This window comes from Delphinus delphis, chromosome 12, assembly GCF_949987515.2.
Source record: "Delphinus delphis chromosome 12, mDelDel1.2, whole genome shotgun sequence".
Classification (NCBI taxonomy): domain Eukaryota; kingdom Metazoa; phylum Chordata; class Mammalia; order Artiodactyla; family Delphinidae; genus Delphinus; species Delphinus delphis.
In genome coordinates, this window is record NC_082694.2 from 81,699,044 (window position 1) to 81,712,209 (window position 13,166).

A 13,166-nucleotide genomic window follows, 5' to 3' on the forward strand; every position below is an offset into this window, starting at 1 on the left:
AAATTAAAGTAAGATTTAAAAAAAAAAAAAATCAGAGAAAACACAACATACTATTTGTGAATTAAAAATTTTTGAGAAGCAAAACCTAATGGAGTCCAAAATTACATTAAGATAACTTAAGCATGAAGACTTAAGAAGATGTTAAAGGAATCAACAAACAACAAATAAAATACAACACAACAACAACAGAAAAAGAAAGCATTGAAAATCATTAGTGATTAGTCAGACCAGAGGTTTTCAAATTAAAGTGGTTTACTGATTAAGATATTGTTATTCTCAATAAGATGATTGTAAAATAAAAAATGAAATGATTAACATGAGGTATAGGGTAAACAGTCTTCCACAAAAGGTAAAACGCACAGGATCTTTTTAGCAAATGTAAGTTTTCAAATTGTGGCACACTGAGTATTAATAGATGCATCTGATTTAAAAGCTCAAGGATTAGAAAGAAAATTCATACTCTTGCCCTAAATAAATGCCAATGGAATAGGAGGAGATTAAATGTTAATTAATAATTTTCTTTATAAACCAACTGTACTTTAATAAAATAAATTTTAAAAAAATAATTATAATTTTCCACATATTTCCAAAGAACAAAATAGCCATCTTGAGGCTAATTCCAGGACCAAGGTAAATGTTATCTAATTTCCTTTCCTTGGTTTACAGAACTATCAGGTAGCTGATACCTCAGCTAGTAATGAAAGAAAGATTTAAGTCTTTCAACCGAACGAGTTGCAGGTAAGTGGAAAGAGAAATAATTCACATATTTAGCCTGACGTGTGCGTCTTTCTATCATTTAAAAATCCCTACCTGACACAAAAGAAAACCACAAAATACACCAAAAAGCAAACCATGCATACCCAATTCACGAACAGGACAAGTCATGAAGATGTCAATTACCCTATTCTATCCATAAATATAACAAAACTCCAAGTAAAAAAAACTACCAGGATTCTTTCCAAACCTAGACTAACTGATTCTAAAGTTCAATTATAAAACAAACAAATAAAACTCGCCAAGAAAACTCAGACAGAATAATAAGTAGGCATGAGCCTTAATAAAATTTATTTTATTAAAATACATTTAAAAACCATAGTATTTAAAAGAACGCGGTGTTGGGACATGAGTAAACATGTTGATGCAACAGAAGACAAAGTCCAGAGATAAATCTAAATTCATGGAGGAAGTAGTCATATGATAGAGTTGTAACTGCCTATCAGCGGGAGAAAGAGTTATCTAATGAAAGGTATCGGGATAATTAGGTAGCTTTGACAGACCCTCTCGGTGGCTTCCCTGGGTGAATCATCCCGTTTCTTTCTTGCCACCATAGCCAACACTTTGCTCGAGAACCAGACTACACTGTACAGGATGTTCTGGGAAGGCAGGCTCAACTCCAGGGGAGGAACTTCGATGGGTCAGCACCACTTCGACTGGCCATTCCACCGTGTTGCCATCAACTGGCTTGGAGCTGGTCATGTGACCAAGTTGTGGCCAATGAAACGTGAGAAGCCTGCCTCTATCCTTCCTATTTTGGATGCGAGATGATGGGTAAAACAGTCATCTTGGGATCGTAAAGGGGAAGCCAAGGAAATCAAAGAAGCTCACCCAGACTCATCAAGCCTGAAACTACCAACCTCTAACATTCTTACTATGCCAGATAATAAACCCCTATTATTTTAGGCACTTGTAGTCACTCTGTTTCTTGCAACCAAAGCATATCCTAATTCAATAACCAGCTGAAGAGAAAAAAAAAAAACTGATTTGGGTCCTGACACCTCACTCATGACTCTCAAAATATCCAAGTGTGATACAAAACCAGCAGCCACAAAAGAAAACGGTGAAAAATTCTACATATAAAGATAAATTCTGTATTAGATAAACACTGAAAACAGAACGCAAAAAATTACTGACAACCTGTAGGAAGATTGAGAACGCCTACCACAAAGACTAATTTCTTTAAGTTCAGGAGGCATTTCTTTTTCCGTGAACTTTATCACTAAATACCTAGTACATTGTTCTTTCTTCTTTTTGAGCTGTTCAGAGCTGAGACACGTAACATACAAGTCTGTCCTGGGCCACAGATGCTATGCAGAAGCTGCCGAGGACAAAACAAAACCCGCTCTGGAGAACATGCCCTCGGCCCCGTCCAACAAAGGATACTCACAGATAAAGCACCACCAAGGACGAGGTCACAATCCCAAAGCACGCACACACACAACCACAAAGGAGCGAGCAGGGGCTCCACGAAGTCGGATTAGACCTTCAGGAACCTCAGAGATGAGAGTTCCGACAGACCACAACATCCACGGCAGCACAAAGCGCTCGCTAAGCACATGAGGGAGGCAAGCGTGAGACGTGGCCTCTGCAGCAAAAAGAACGTAGCATCTGGTAGAAAGACTCAACGCTGGAAAACGGTCAATCCCAGGCGAGGCCCAGGGAGCCGGCAGGGGGAGGATGCGGGCACAGCGGGGCCGCGGCGGTGCGTCTGCCCCTCGCCCTGCCTCTTCCCTGCAGCCGCTCACCTGTGCTCAGGTGCAGCTACGAGCTGCCCAGAGCCCGCACCTGCTCCTACTCGGCCCATCGGCCCCAGACCCGCTTCCTGGCTGAGGGACGCCTCATGCTGACGGTGACACCTGGCACCTGGTACAGCGCTTCCCTGCGCCCAACCCTGCTGCCTGCTCCCACCCTTTCTCCCCTCATCTCCCTTGGGCTCAGACGTCGGCCCGTCTGCTCTGCCTCCACCTGTGTCCCTGGCACGGCGGGTGCGGGGACAGGGGACTGGAGGGGGCAGGGCTCAGACCGGCACTGCCTTGACTGCGAGGAGGGGAGAAGGACAGTCAAGGTGCAAGAGAGACCCTGACGTTTACACCCTTGGACTTCCAAACAGCACAGTGTAATTCACCTCGTGGTTTCTAAATTAAAAGCTAAGTTCCAACCCCCCCAACACTCATCTCGCCATCATTTTCCATGTCCCTTTCTGTCTCATGGTAAAGCTCACCTTTGGCAAAGGTTTCTGGAAGGCCTGCATCGCCAGGAGCAGAGGTGCCGCCGTCGTCCAGTTATAGTACCTGACACAAAACAACAAAAAAGATGTCAGAAGACCAAGGCTCAGACTGAAAACCTCATGTCCTGAGAAGCGGTCATGGAAGGCTCTGGAACCCTAGCTGGGTCCTTAAAGAGCCCATGACTGTGGCCAGCTCCCCGGCCCAGCCCCCCCACATGCCCTGCCCTTGCAGGAGCCCCTCCTCCATCAAACCCACAGCGGCCACGGCCGTCTGGCACGACGCACGACGTGGCGGGCGACCAAGAGGCCAGCTGAGAGCAGCCTTCGCCCCGCAGCGCATCAACCACCAACGCGCTGGGGCATTTCTTGCCACCTTTCAAGGAAAAGGAAACTAGGGCCCTCAGTTAACACGTAAACGTCCATGGCTTCCTCTTGGAGAGAAAAGTTTGCCAACAGTCTGTAAAAACACGTGCACGTCCCTTGACCCTAGACAACGAAGCTTTCATGGGGTGTGTGCACTGTCTATCGTGCGACACCCGCGCATCATACGGGCCGAGCCCCACAGGCCAAGGTTGTGACATCACACCTCCCATCATGAAATCTCATGCAGGTGAGTGTAGACGCCTGGGGATCCAGTTACGTCAACGCTCTCGCTATATGGTGACGCAGCATTTTGCCAAGAGTGAAGAGACAGTAGTAGACTTTTAACAGAGACTTAATTTCACATATTTCCAAGAGCTATCGTCCAGGTCTCTAGGGTTGAGAAACTGAAGCTGAAGCATTATCACACGACAGCTGAAATGACTTTCGGGAGGAACTTACTTATTCCCGATCTTCACCACAAGATTGGGGTCGTCAATGAGGGCAGGGTTGTCCACAAACTGCTGATATGACACGGCTTGTTCCAAAAACGCATCTGCGAAAGCAAGCATAGGGAAAACATAAGGAAAATTTGGTTCAAAAACCAGGCCTGTTTTTCAGTCGCTCATGTTCACAGGTATTTTGAGAGTTTATACATTCCAACTGTGCAGACAATCCGATAAAATCTATTTGCAAAGGGGGCTTCCGTTAGTTTGGGGGCAGTGTCTGCACATAAATGGAGGGAGGTGGGGCGTTCGGAGGATGGGGGGCAGGCTGACCCTTAATCAGTGCACACGCGCTTACGCGGCAGCAGGCGTGTGGGACTACGGTAAACACATGTGTCCGCAGAAGCAGACGACCGGGGAGCAGGGCTCAAGGTCCGGCCACCCGGGTTTAAGTCACAGTCACTGGTGTGACTCAGTTCCCTCACGTGTAACGTGGGAATAGGAACCTCGCCTACCCCCTCGGTAGTCGTGAGGATGAACAAGTCACAAATGAAAGCACGGTGACCTGCCTAAGGCAGGTTGGGGGTGGGAAACACCCAGGGCCACCAGGGCCAGGAATCATCAGCTGGAATGGCTGACTGCATCGACTGGGGGTCTCAGGGCCACCTCACCACATAACTGGCGTAAGATGCTGGGACACCACTGTTATAAGTAGGGTGGGTGCCCCCTTCGGATGCAGCCGGGATGTGTCCCAGCACTTGCTCAGACATCCCTCCCTCCTCCGGCACTTCTGCACACTTGCAACGTACTGCGTTTTCCCCGTGTTGACGCTGCCGCCCTGGGACACCCCTTGCAGGACGGGCACACGCTGTGCTCTGCGAGCACACTTGACGACCCGTGACCCCAGTGGCTTTGCTGTCGCCTGGAGCCACGTGTGACCCACAGAACCCTGAGGTCAGCCAACTGCCAGGCAGCAACATTCGGGTCCTGAGCAACAGTGGGTCATGTGTGCTCCACTAACCGGGCCAGAGAACATCGCCCGTGACCTGAACGCATTCTAGGAGCCCAGGTTTCGAGCCGTTCCCAACAGCGGCCACCAGGGGGAGCTCTTGGCTTAAGCCCGGCTCCGGGACGGTACCTTTGGTGATCTCCCTGTTGTCACTGAGGCCGCCGCACAGGGAGATGGCGATGGACGGCAGGTCCCTCAGGCTGTCCGAGGTGCTCTCCATGCCACTGTCAGCGCCAGAGCTGCCCACGGACTGCGGGGACTGGTTGGCTGAGCGGGCTCCGTTGTCGCTGGCGTGTTTTGTGAGCCCAGAAGGGTCTCCGCTGGAAGCAGAAGAGTGGAACGGGCTGTGAGGTCTCACATGGGTATCAAGGGGCTCTGGCAATCAGAGGAGCCAATGATTTCATCCCAGGACAGACTTTCATTCAGGCACCATGACAAAGACAGACAAGCTCAGTGAACGACCTCAGGAGGGAAGACGGTCATTTTTGGCCTCTACGTCTCCCTGCACCCTCTCCCAGACACACTGAAACCGACAGAAGAGAAAGCACGCTGTCCTAAGAGGCCACAGTCCTCTGCTACATGCTCCGAGGATCTGGCCCTCCCTGCAGATCACGGGAGAACTGAAGATGGGCCCCCAATGGCCACGGGGGACTCTCCCCTGGGGAGGGACAGGGCCACACAGCTGCCCGCTCTTGGCCACTGATTCGGGCTGCGGGCCACTGACCACCGCGACACCACCCTGGTGCCATCGGGGAGGTGGCCTCGTGCCTGCGTTCCCGCTCAGGTGCCACCTGGGGACACGCCCACCCACTCTCATCTCCACAGAGGGTCCACTGCTTTCACTGGTTTCTTCTCACAGTAAACCGTGAGCCTCCTGCGGCCTTTGCTCACTCACTTTCTAATCAAATGTAAGGAAAAGGCGGACTCCCAGATTAATATTCAGATTACAGAAACTGATACGAAGAATAAAAAGGATGGTTACTTTTTGGGAAAATACAGGGCAGCGACTTCAGGATCCATGTCTGTGAGGTCATCCAGGTAGACGCCGTCGGCACCAAGGTGTCTGCTCCGTTTGTCTAAAACAGCAAAGGGGTCAGATCAGAGCACCGTTCTCCAGAGACAACCTCATGGACTTCTGAGCATCTCCAGAAAGGGGACTTGAGCACAGTGTGCAGATGCTGCAAGAAACCCAAGAGCTAGAAGCCAGCGGCACAGCGTCGCCACCGAGGCCGACGGCCCAGGTTCGCATGCGGCTCCCACCCTCGCCAGCCGTGTGGCCTGGGCCGGTGGCCTAACTTCGCTGAGCCTCAGCTCCCCAGCTGGGAAGGACCTGAAGAGTACTAAGCACTCAATATACTGACACGATTACTATTGTTATTATTATTGGTATTAATGGCATGGGTTTTGTTGTTATTATTATTACTAAACAATAATGCTTTCGTTAAGCACTTCCCCATCGAGACTCTGAAGCACAGTACCCTAATGAGGGTACCATCGGCCCCTGGGCACCATGACTGCAGCCTTCCAGTTTACTTCTGCTGGAGAATTACGTCACTGGTTCATACAAACCTAGAACACTGCACAAAGCCACACGGCTAACAGACAGGCTTAACGTCATTCCTCCAGACAGGCAACCAGGTGGCCATTCAGCTATATGTAAGGAGCCCCCACTACGTGCCAACCACTATTCTAAGTACCACGGAAACAGGTAAACAGACCAAAAAGATTCTTGACCTTGTAGAGCACATATGTTCTAGTAGGGAAGTCAGGCAAAAAAAGAAACAAAGGATCATTTGAAATAGTGACACACAGTACGCAGAAATTAAAACAGGATAATGCACTAGAGAGAAACTAGGGGCAAGGGGAGAGGGGGCACAGATTAGCTTAGTCATCAGCGTCTTGTGCAGTCCCAGCGTGTGCTGGACCCCAGCACCCCTGACCTGCACAGGGCGGGGCTCACCACACCATCCCCGAGGCCTCCTTCAGGCCGGATTTTCTATGACTACATTCTGAGAACTCACATATTCAGCAAAAGGGTACGGACCGAACAGGAGAGATGTCCTGTTTCCACTCTGAAGCACCCCGAACTTTGGGGGGAAGAAGCTGTAGTTTGCCGAGCCCCAGGTTCGCAGGAGGGAGCTGGGAAGCGCCGGCATTCTCACCCTTTTTCCTAGAAGGCGAATCTGTCTTGCTGGCTGTGGGGGCAGCACTGGCGGAGAGGGCTTTGGACTCTTCGATCGTAGGCAACGGGGGCGCTGCAGCTCCTAAGGCCTCAACATCTTCTTCGTTCGCGAACTCAATCTCCGTCTGCGGCTTGTTCTGCTCCAACAGCGGCTGCACGGGAGACGCCCCAGCCAGTGTCGGTGACTGGTCACTAAACGCGTCTGAAGATTCACTGTGGATGGCTTGAAAGTGCATCTCATCACAGACTTCTCTACTGTTCAGCGGGCTGGACTCTTTCATCTTGTGTGCAGATGACTAGATCAAAGGGGCAGGGAGGGAGAGAGAAGGTCAGAGAGAAACTGAGTCACCGAAGAACAACCGGGCAGGCAAGGATCTCCAGAGCCATGCCCACACTTGGCAGGACACGGTGAAGCCTCGGAAGTCACCTGGTGATTCCGTACCTGCCAAAAGGTCTGGAAACCAAGGACAGTACTTCCAAAGTGAATGAACTTTCACAGAAAACATCAACTACCAAAGAGCAGTGAGTGAGATTAGCAACAGAACGCAAACGTCCAGCAGGAAGATGGGAAGTGTATTCACACCACAGGGCGTTTGCAGTAATAAGAATAACAAGTGAATTACGATTACACCCAACAACATGATGAATCTTGCAAAACTAATCTCTGCTGTTAGAGTCAAGATTGGGTTTATCCTGGGGGTTTGGGGGGGGAGGGCGGGCGGTCAGTTGGAACAGTAACTGCAAAGGGTTGGAGGGTTTCCAAGTTCTGATTTAGCCCCACTTCCTGGCCTGGGTGCAAGTCACGTGGACACGTTCACAGTGTGAAAATTTACTGATCTCAGCACTTAGGATCTGGGTATTTCTCTGCCCGTGTGTTATATTTCAACGAAGTCTACCCCCCCAAAACGTGAATGAACAAGGGCAGACTTGGTGGCTGGTTCACATGAGTGGGAAATTAGCATTTCTGTCTCTATCTCTCCAAGGAGTTTCCAGTTATGGAAAAGATTTATCCAAACAGAAACCGAAATGCCATTTGTGGGCCAGAAAGTGGGGAGAGGGTATGCATTTCTGTATCTGATCCCACAGCTTCGAACACAAATGGAAACAATGCAACAGCGGATCTGTGGCCGGAACTGTTTTGCCAGAAGAAGTGATGGGTTTGCACTTTCGTGCCGTTTCTCCAGCAACAAACGACGTGAATTTGTAAAGATGGTTGGCTGGGTCAGCACTACCACTTGTGGGCAGAGAAGTCATCATTTTCCATGAAAGTTAAATAACCTAGAAAGCAAATTAACCCCCAACTCCAGCCGCAACAGACCTAGTCTCCAAAGAGCTGCCCTTCTTGAGTCATAATAGAAATGCTTTCCATCTTCACTCACTCACTCATTCATTTATTCATATCACAAAGACTTACTGGGGATACAAGAGGCCGTAGCATCTTCCAAGGATCTTACAATATTATTATTTTTTTTTAAAAAAAGCCCCAGCTTGCGATATAATAATATAATTCAAGGTTCTTGTAACACATTGGAATATGAAATAAAATTTCTTGAAAGAAAGAACTGTGCCCATTACATGTTTTTCCCAACTACCTTCAGTGCGTAGCAGAATTGAGCAGGCGGCGGGCGGGGGGGAACTTACCTTTGCGGCTTGGGGCAATTCTCCCCAAAGCCAGAGCATTTCTAGATTATCCTTTTGCATTGTCCTGTCCACAGACTTGCTGACCAATTCCGAATCACTTTTAGGTGTTGAAGGTCGGGAAACTGAAGGACTTAAGAAAACACAAATGCATGATTAAAGTGGGAAGGGAAACATTTAAAACTTGTTTTTGGCCCAGAATTCTAGGGTTCAGGAGAGCCCAGAAAAATGCACCCAACCCGCCACTGCCTTATGTCCACGGCTTCATGACTATCCCCTCTGTGGCCACCAGGGGTCGACAGAACACGCGCCAAGGGGGAAGGTGCTCCCAATTTGCATAGCCCTGTCCCAACCTGCCGCCAAATTCCAAGTAAGTAAGGATGAAAAGAAGGAGCATTTAAAAGGGCAAGTTGGAAAAAAGAGAGATGGAACGGGAAACTGATCGTGGGCCAACTTTACCACAAATAACTCACTAACGTGGCAGGGACCTCCAAGCTGAGATTTTGCAAAATATTATCTCTTCCAAGAATACTTCAAAGATTCCTATTTGCTAAGCTCTTCCTGCAACAACACATCATGATGCTTAATTCTCAGACCAGCTTTTAAGTGGCTGTAACTTGGGTTTGCCTCTCTGCGTTTTCTACATTTTCATTCCTGAGCCCTGAGCCGTCATACCTCTGTCCAAGCACAGAAACCATCACCTTATCTACAGAGTTCTCACAGCCTTCTAAGCAACAACCGGAGGAGAAGGACGCATTTAATTATCTCTGGTCTTCCGTCTCCTGCACCGTTTCCTCTAAGATGACAGTTTTAAATGATGTGAGAAAGAAAGCCCCTGTAATTTTCCTTTTGCACCTTCTCTCACAGACCTCACACAGTCTCCCCTAAGTCACCTCTCATCCACGTGCTTGGTTTCATTTATCTGCTCGAGTTAGATGTCAGCTCCAAGGGAACAGAACTTTCCTGCCAGGACAAGGAGAGCCCGTGGAGGACACACAGCCATGTTTCAGACAAACAGGGACCCTGAATGGCTAAACTGCTCCTGGCTCTCTTTAGTCCAGCCATTCGGACAAACAGACTAAATGCTGCTTCTCGCCATCGTTTCATACTGAGGGGGACGCTGGCTGGTTCCTCCTCCCTGGGCGCCCGGTGCCCTCCACCCATGTCAACGGCACGTGGCAGCCCTCGGGCTCCGCTTGGCCAGTCTGCGTAGAGGAGGACCCTGAGATAGCATACCGTGGGCGTGTAAACGATGGGACACCTCTGCACGCATGAGCGTGCATGCGCGCGTGCACACACACATATACACACACACGCACTCGTGCCCACAAGGAAGGAGTCCCCGGAGAAGGAACGCTGGGCCCTCCAGACATCTGAGAGGTGAAGCGTTCATCACCTCCGATCTGTCTTGCTTCCTCTAGTTTCCTAAGGCTGCTTTTCTCCAAAGGGTCAGTGCTTTTCTGGCACCTAAGTGTCCAGAATTACACGTTCAGCATCAGTGACATGCACAAATGGAGCGCTGTGGCCTCCAGCGAGGGGCCTTTGTGCCGACAACTGTGACCTGGGTCATTCTTTCTCCAGAGGCGTCACGGGGGAAAATCCATCGTAACTGGCTTCCCGCCCTCATCGGCGCTGCACCCAAACCTCAAATCATTTGTTTGAAAAGAACACAATTTATTTATATTTCGTTATAAATTCTTTGGAACAATACATCGTCTTACCCACCGCACAAAATGAAGTCAAGCCCTTTAGACTGGGCCTGCTCTGGAGACAGGTGTTGGCAAACGTTTTCTCTAAGACGCCAGGTAGCAAGAATTCCAAGCTTTGTGGGTTATGGGATCTTTGCAGCAACTACTCAATTCTGCCCGCGCGGTGCAAAGGCAGCCGCAGACAATATATGGACAAACTGGCTGTGCCCCGTAAAACTTTACAGAAACAGAGGGTGGGCCGGACTGGGGCCACGGGCTGTAGTTTACCAAACCCCACTCTAGAAGAATGCACACGCTGAACACGGCGCTCTGTCACTCCGCTCAACTCCAGAATCCCTAACATTCTGATCCTGTGATAAAAGTTACAAGCCATACGGTTTCCATAGAGGCGTGCAGGTGGGCAAATTCATATTCACAAAGGACCCAGCCCTGTGTGAGCCATAAGCCAGACGTGCCACCTGTCACGTTCACTGTGCCACTACAGTAAACGCTGGCCCCCAGGCCGCACCAGCCTCTCGGAAGGATGCTGCACCCAAATACGTGAGCACAGTCGGCGCCCTTGTTGAGAGAATTCAGATAGACAGAAGATGAATTAGGAAAAAGACTCCCAATGCTGACTGTGATCGATGAGAAAGATGGTTCCAAAATTTCTAATACGATTACCAAATATTAGACTTTTAAGATAAGGGTTGTTCAAAAAAGTAAGCTTCAAGGTCGCTGATTGATTTTCATAACGAATGCATTTATTAGCCATAATAGTTTTCAGCATTTTTCCTGAAATCCCAATCAGGGACATCCGTTATAACTGCTCACAACTTAGCTGACCTCATTTGAAAGTGGCCTTTCTTCTGCACAGTAAGCTGTGAGTGAAGTACGTCCTGAGATTGGGTTCTTGAATCAAAAAGAAAAACAGTTTCCCAGGTAGACGTTAATCACAGCTTCTCTGTTCAGGTGTCTAAAGAAAACCCTGTAAGTCTACAAAGCAGGCAGGTCAAAGCGTGGGCAATGTTGAGGGAATGGAGGCAGGAATCTAAGCCCTCTGCCTCAGATGAAGACTCTAACCTAGGATCCCAAACCTTCAAGTCCATCCTATGCTATTCTCCAAAATTCTATGCTACAAATGCTGTGGAAACATCTGATTATATTACGCAGAAAGTCTATAAGCTATTTTTTTTAGGAATTTTTTTTTTTTGATGTAGACCATTTTAAAATCTTTACTGAATTTGTCACAATATTGCTTCTGTTTTATGTTTTGGTTTTCTGGCCGTGAAGTGCGTGGGATCTTAGCTCCCCGACCAGGAACTGAACCCATACCCCCTGCCTTGGAAGGTGAAGTCTTAACCACTGGACCGCCAGGGATGTCCCGGAAGGTCCATAAGCTATTTAGTGAGTTATAATAATAACTCTCCTTATGCTTAAGCAACATCTTAAGAAAGTCTCGTAAACTTATTTGTTGAACAACCCCAGACACAAAACAGAGATCATATTCCCAATTTTCAATGCACTGTTGTATTTTTCAAAGCACTTCACAAAATTAGAAAGAATTATATGCGTGACCCTAATTTCCAGAGAGTTAAATTTAGTACTTAAAAAAAAAAAAATCTAACCATCGACAAATGCTTAAAATGAAAGGAAAAGTAATAATCTATACGTATTTTCTTCATAAGTGATTTGGTTAGTTGGTAAAATAGATTGGTAAGAGTTAAATCTACACTTTCACTTCATAGAATCTATATGTATTTTCCACGTAAGTAATTTGGTTAATGGCAACACACAGTTCTAAGAGTTAGATCAAAGTTTTTATTATCAAAGACATCCACGGTGGGAAGATCACCCATCTACCTTTCCGAAGCGTGGAAGTGGGAAGACTGTGGAGGGCAAGAACTAGAAAGACCGCCCTCAGCCGCAGCTGCCAGACGAGGGGGGCTCCCCCTGCAATCTGTCAGGCTACTGGATGCCACGTGATCCACATTAAAGGAGAGAGAAATCACAGGTCAATTCAATTAAACAAAATTTCTTATCAATTATTTGGCTACTCTCCACGCTAACATCTTTAAGAAAGTGAAGGTACTTGGGCATCCAACAATAGCAGAGGATCACATGTTGAAATCACTAAGAAATCAACATGAATCTTCTGAACCACAGAAGCAGGACACTGCCAAGACACCCATTTCACTTTCTATTTCAACCATATGCCCATAAACGCTTGCTTTTCTTGGGTCAGAATTTAGTGCCTAATCAAATGACTTAATCCAAAAGGCTGGATAATTTGGGCTGGTAACTGTCTCTTAAAAGAAAACACATAAACCCAAGTATGGAAATGTATCTATTTATCCTAACTTGTAATTGCATTTAACAGTGGCCAGATCACTTAATCTGACGTGGTCATTCTTCTAGATTCACAGAGCCAAACATGAAAGACAGAGAAACATATTCAGGATTGTGTTTAAAACATTTGTTTAAAATGCTTAAAATTAGAGTGTTTGAACAGATTTTTCTACCTATTAGTGGTTTCTAAATATTCCACGTCATTTTCTTCCTAAAAGTACTGTGTTTTTTCCCTCAGGGTTTAACTCCACAGGTCTAGGGAGAGAATGTACAAGGTTCTAGAAAGGTCTTACACCTGCACTGTCCAATATGATAGCCACGGGCTGCATGTGGCTACTGAGCATTTGAAATGTGACTGGTCCACACTGAGATGTTCTGTATATATGAGATACACGACTCCAAGGCTTATGAAAATGAGAATTGAAACAGCTCATAATGTTTTAAAAAACTGATTACCTGAAATGAAAATATTTTGGATATACCAGGTCAT

The 13,166-nt window shown here is 47.5% G+C and overlaps 1 protein-coding gene across 1 annotated transcript in view; it reads right to left on the minus strand.

Moving 5' to 3' along the window:
* LPIN1 (lipin 1) overlaps positions 1-13,166 on the minus strand; it is a 68,592-nt gene that overhangs the window by 31,132 nt on the left and 24,294 nt on the right. Inside the window, exons 6-12 of the mRNA XM_060027080.1 lie at positions 12,191-12,298; positions 8,643-8,772; positions 6,982-7,297; positions 5,802-5,895; positions 4,949-5,139; positions 3,827-3,920; positions 2,999-3,068 (exon numbers count right to left, since the gene is read on the minus strand). Coding sequence (XP_059883063.1) covers positions 2,999-3,068; positions 3,827-3,920; positions 4,949-5,139; positions 5,802-5,895; positions 6,982-7,297; positions 8,643-8,772; positions 12,191-12,298 — 1,003 coding nt within the window. The remainder of the gene's footprint in view (positions 1-2,998; positions 3,069-3,826; positions 3,921-4,948; positions 5,140-5,801; positions 5,896-6,981; positions 7,298-8,642; positions 8,773-12,190; positions 12,299-13,166) is intronic.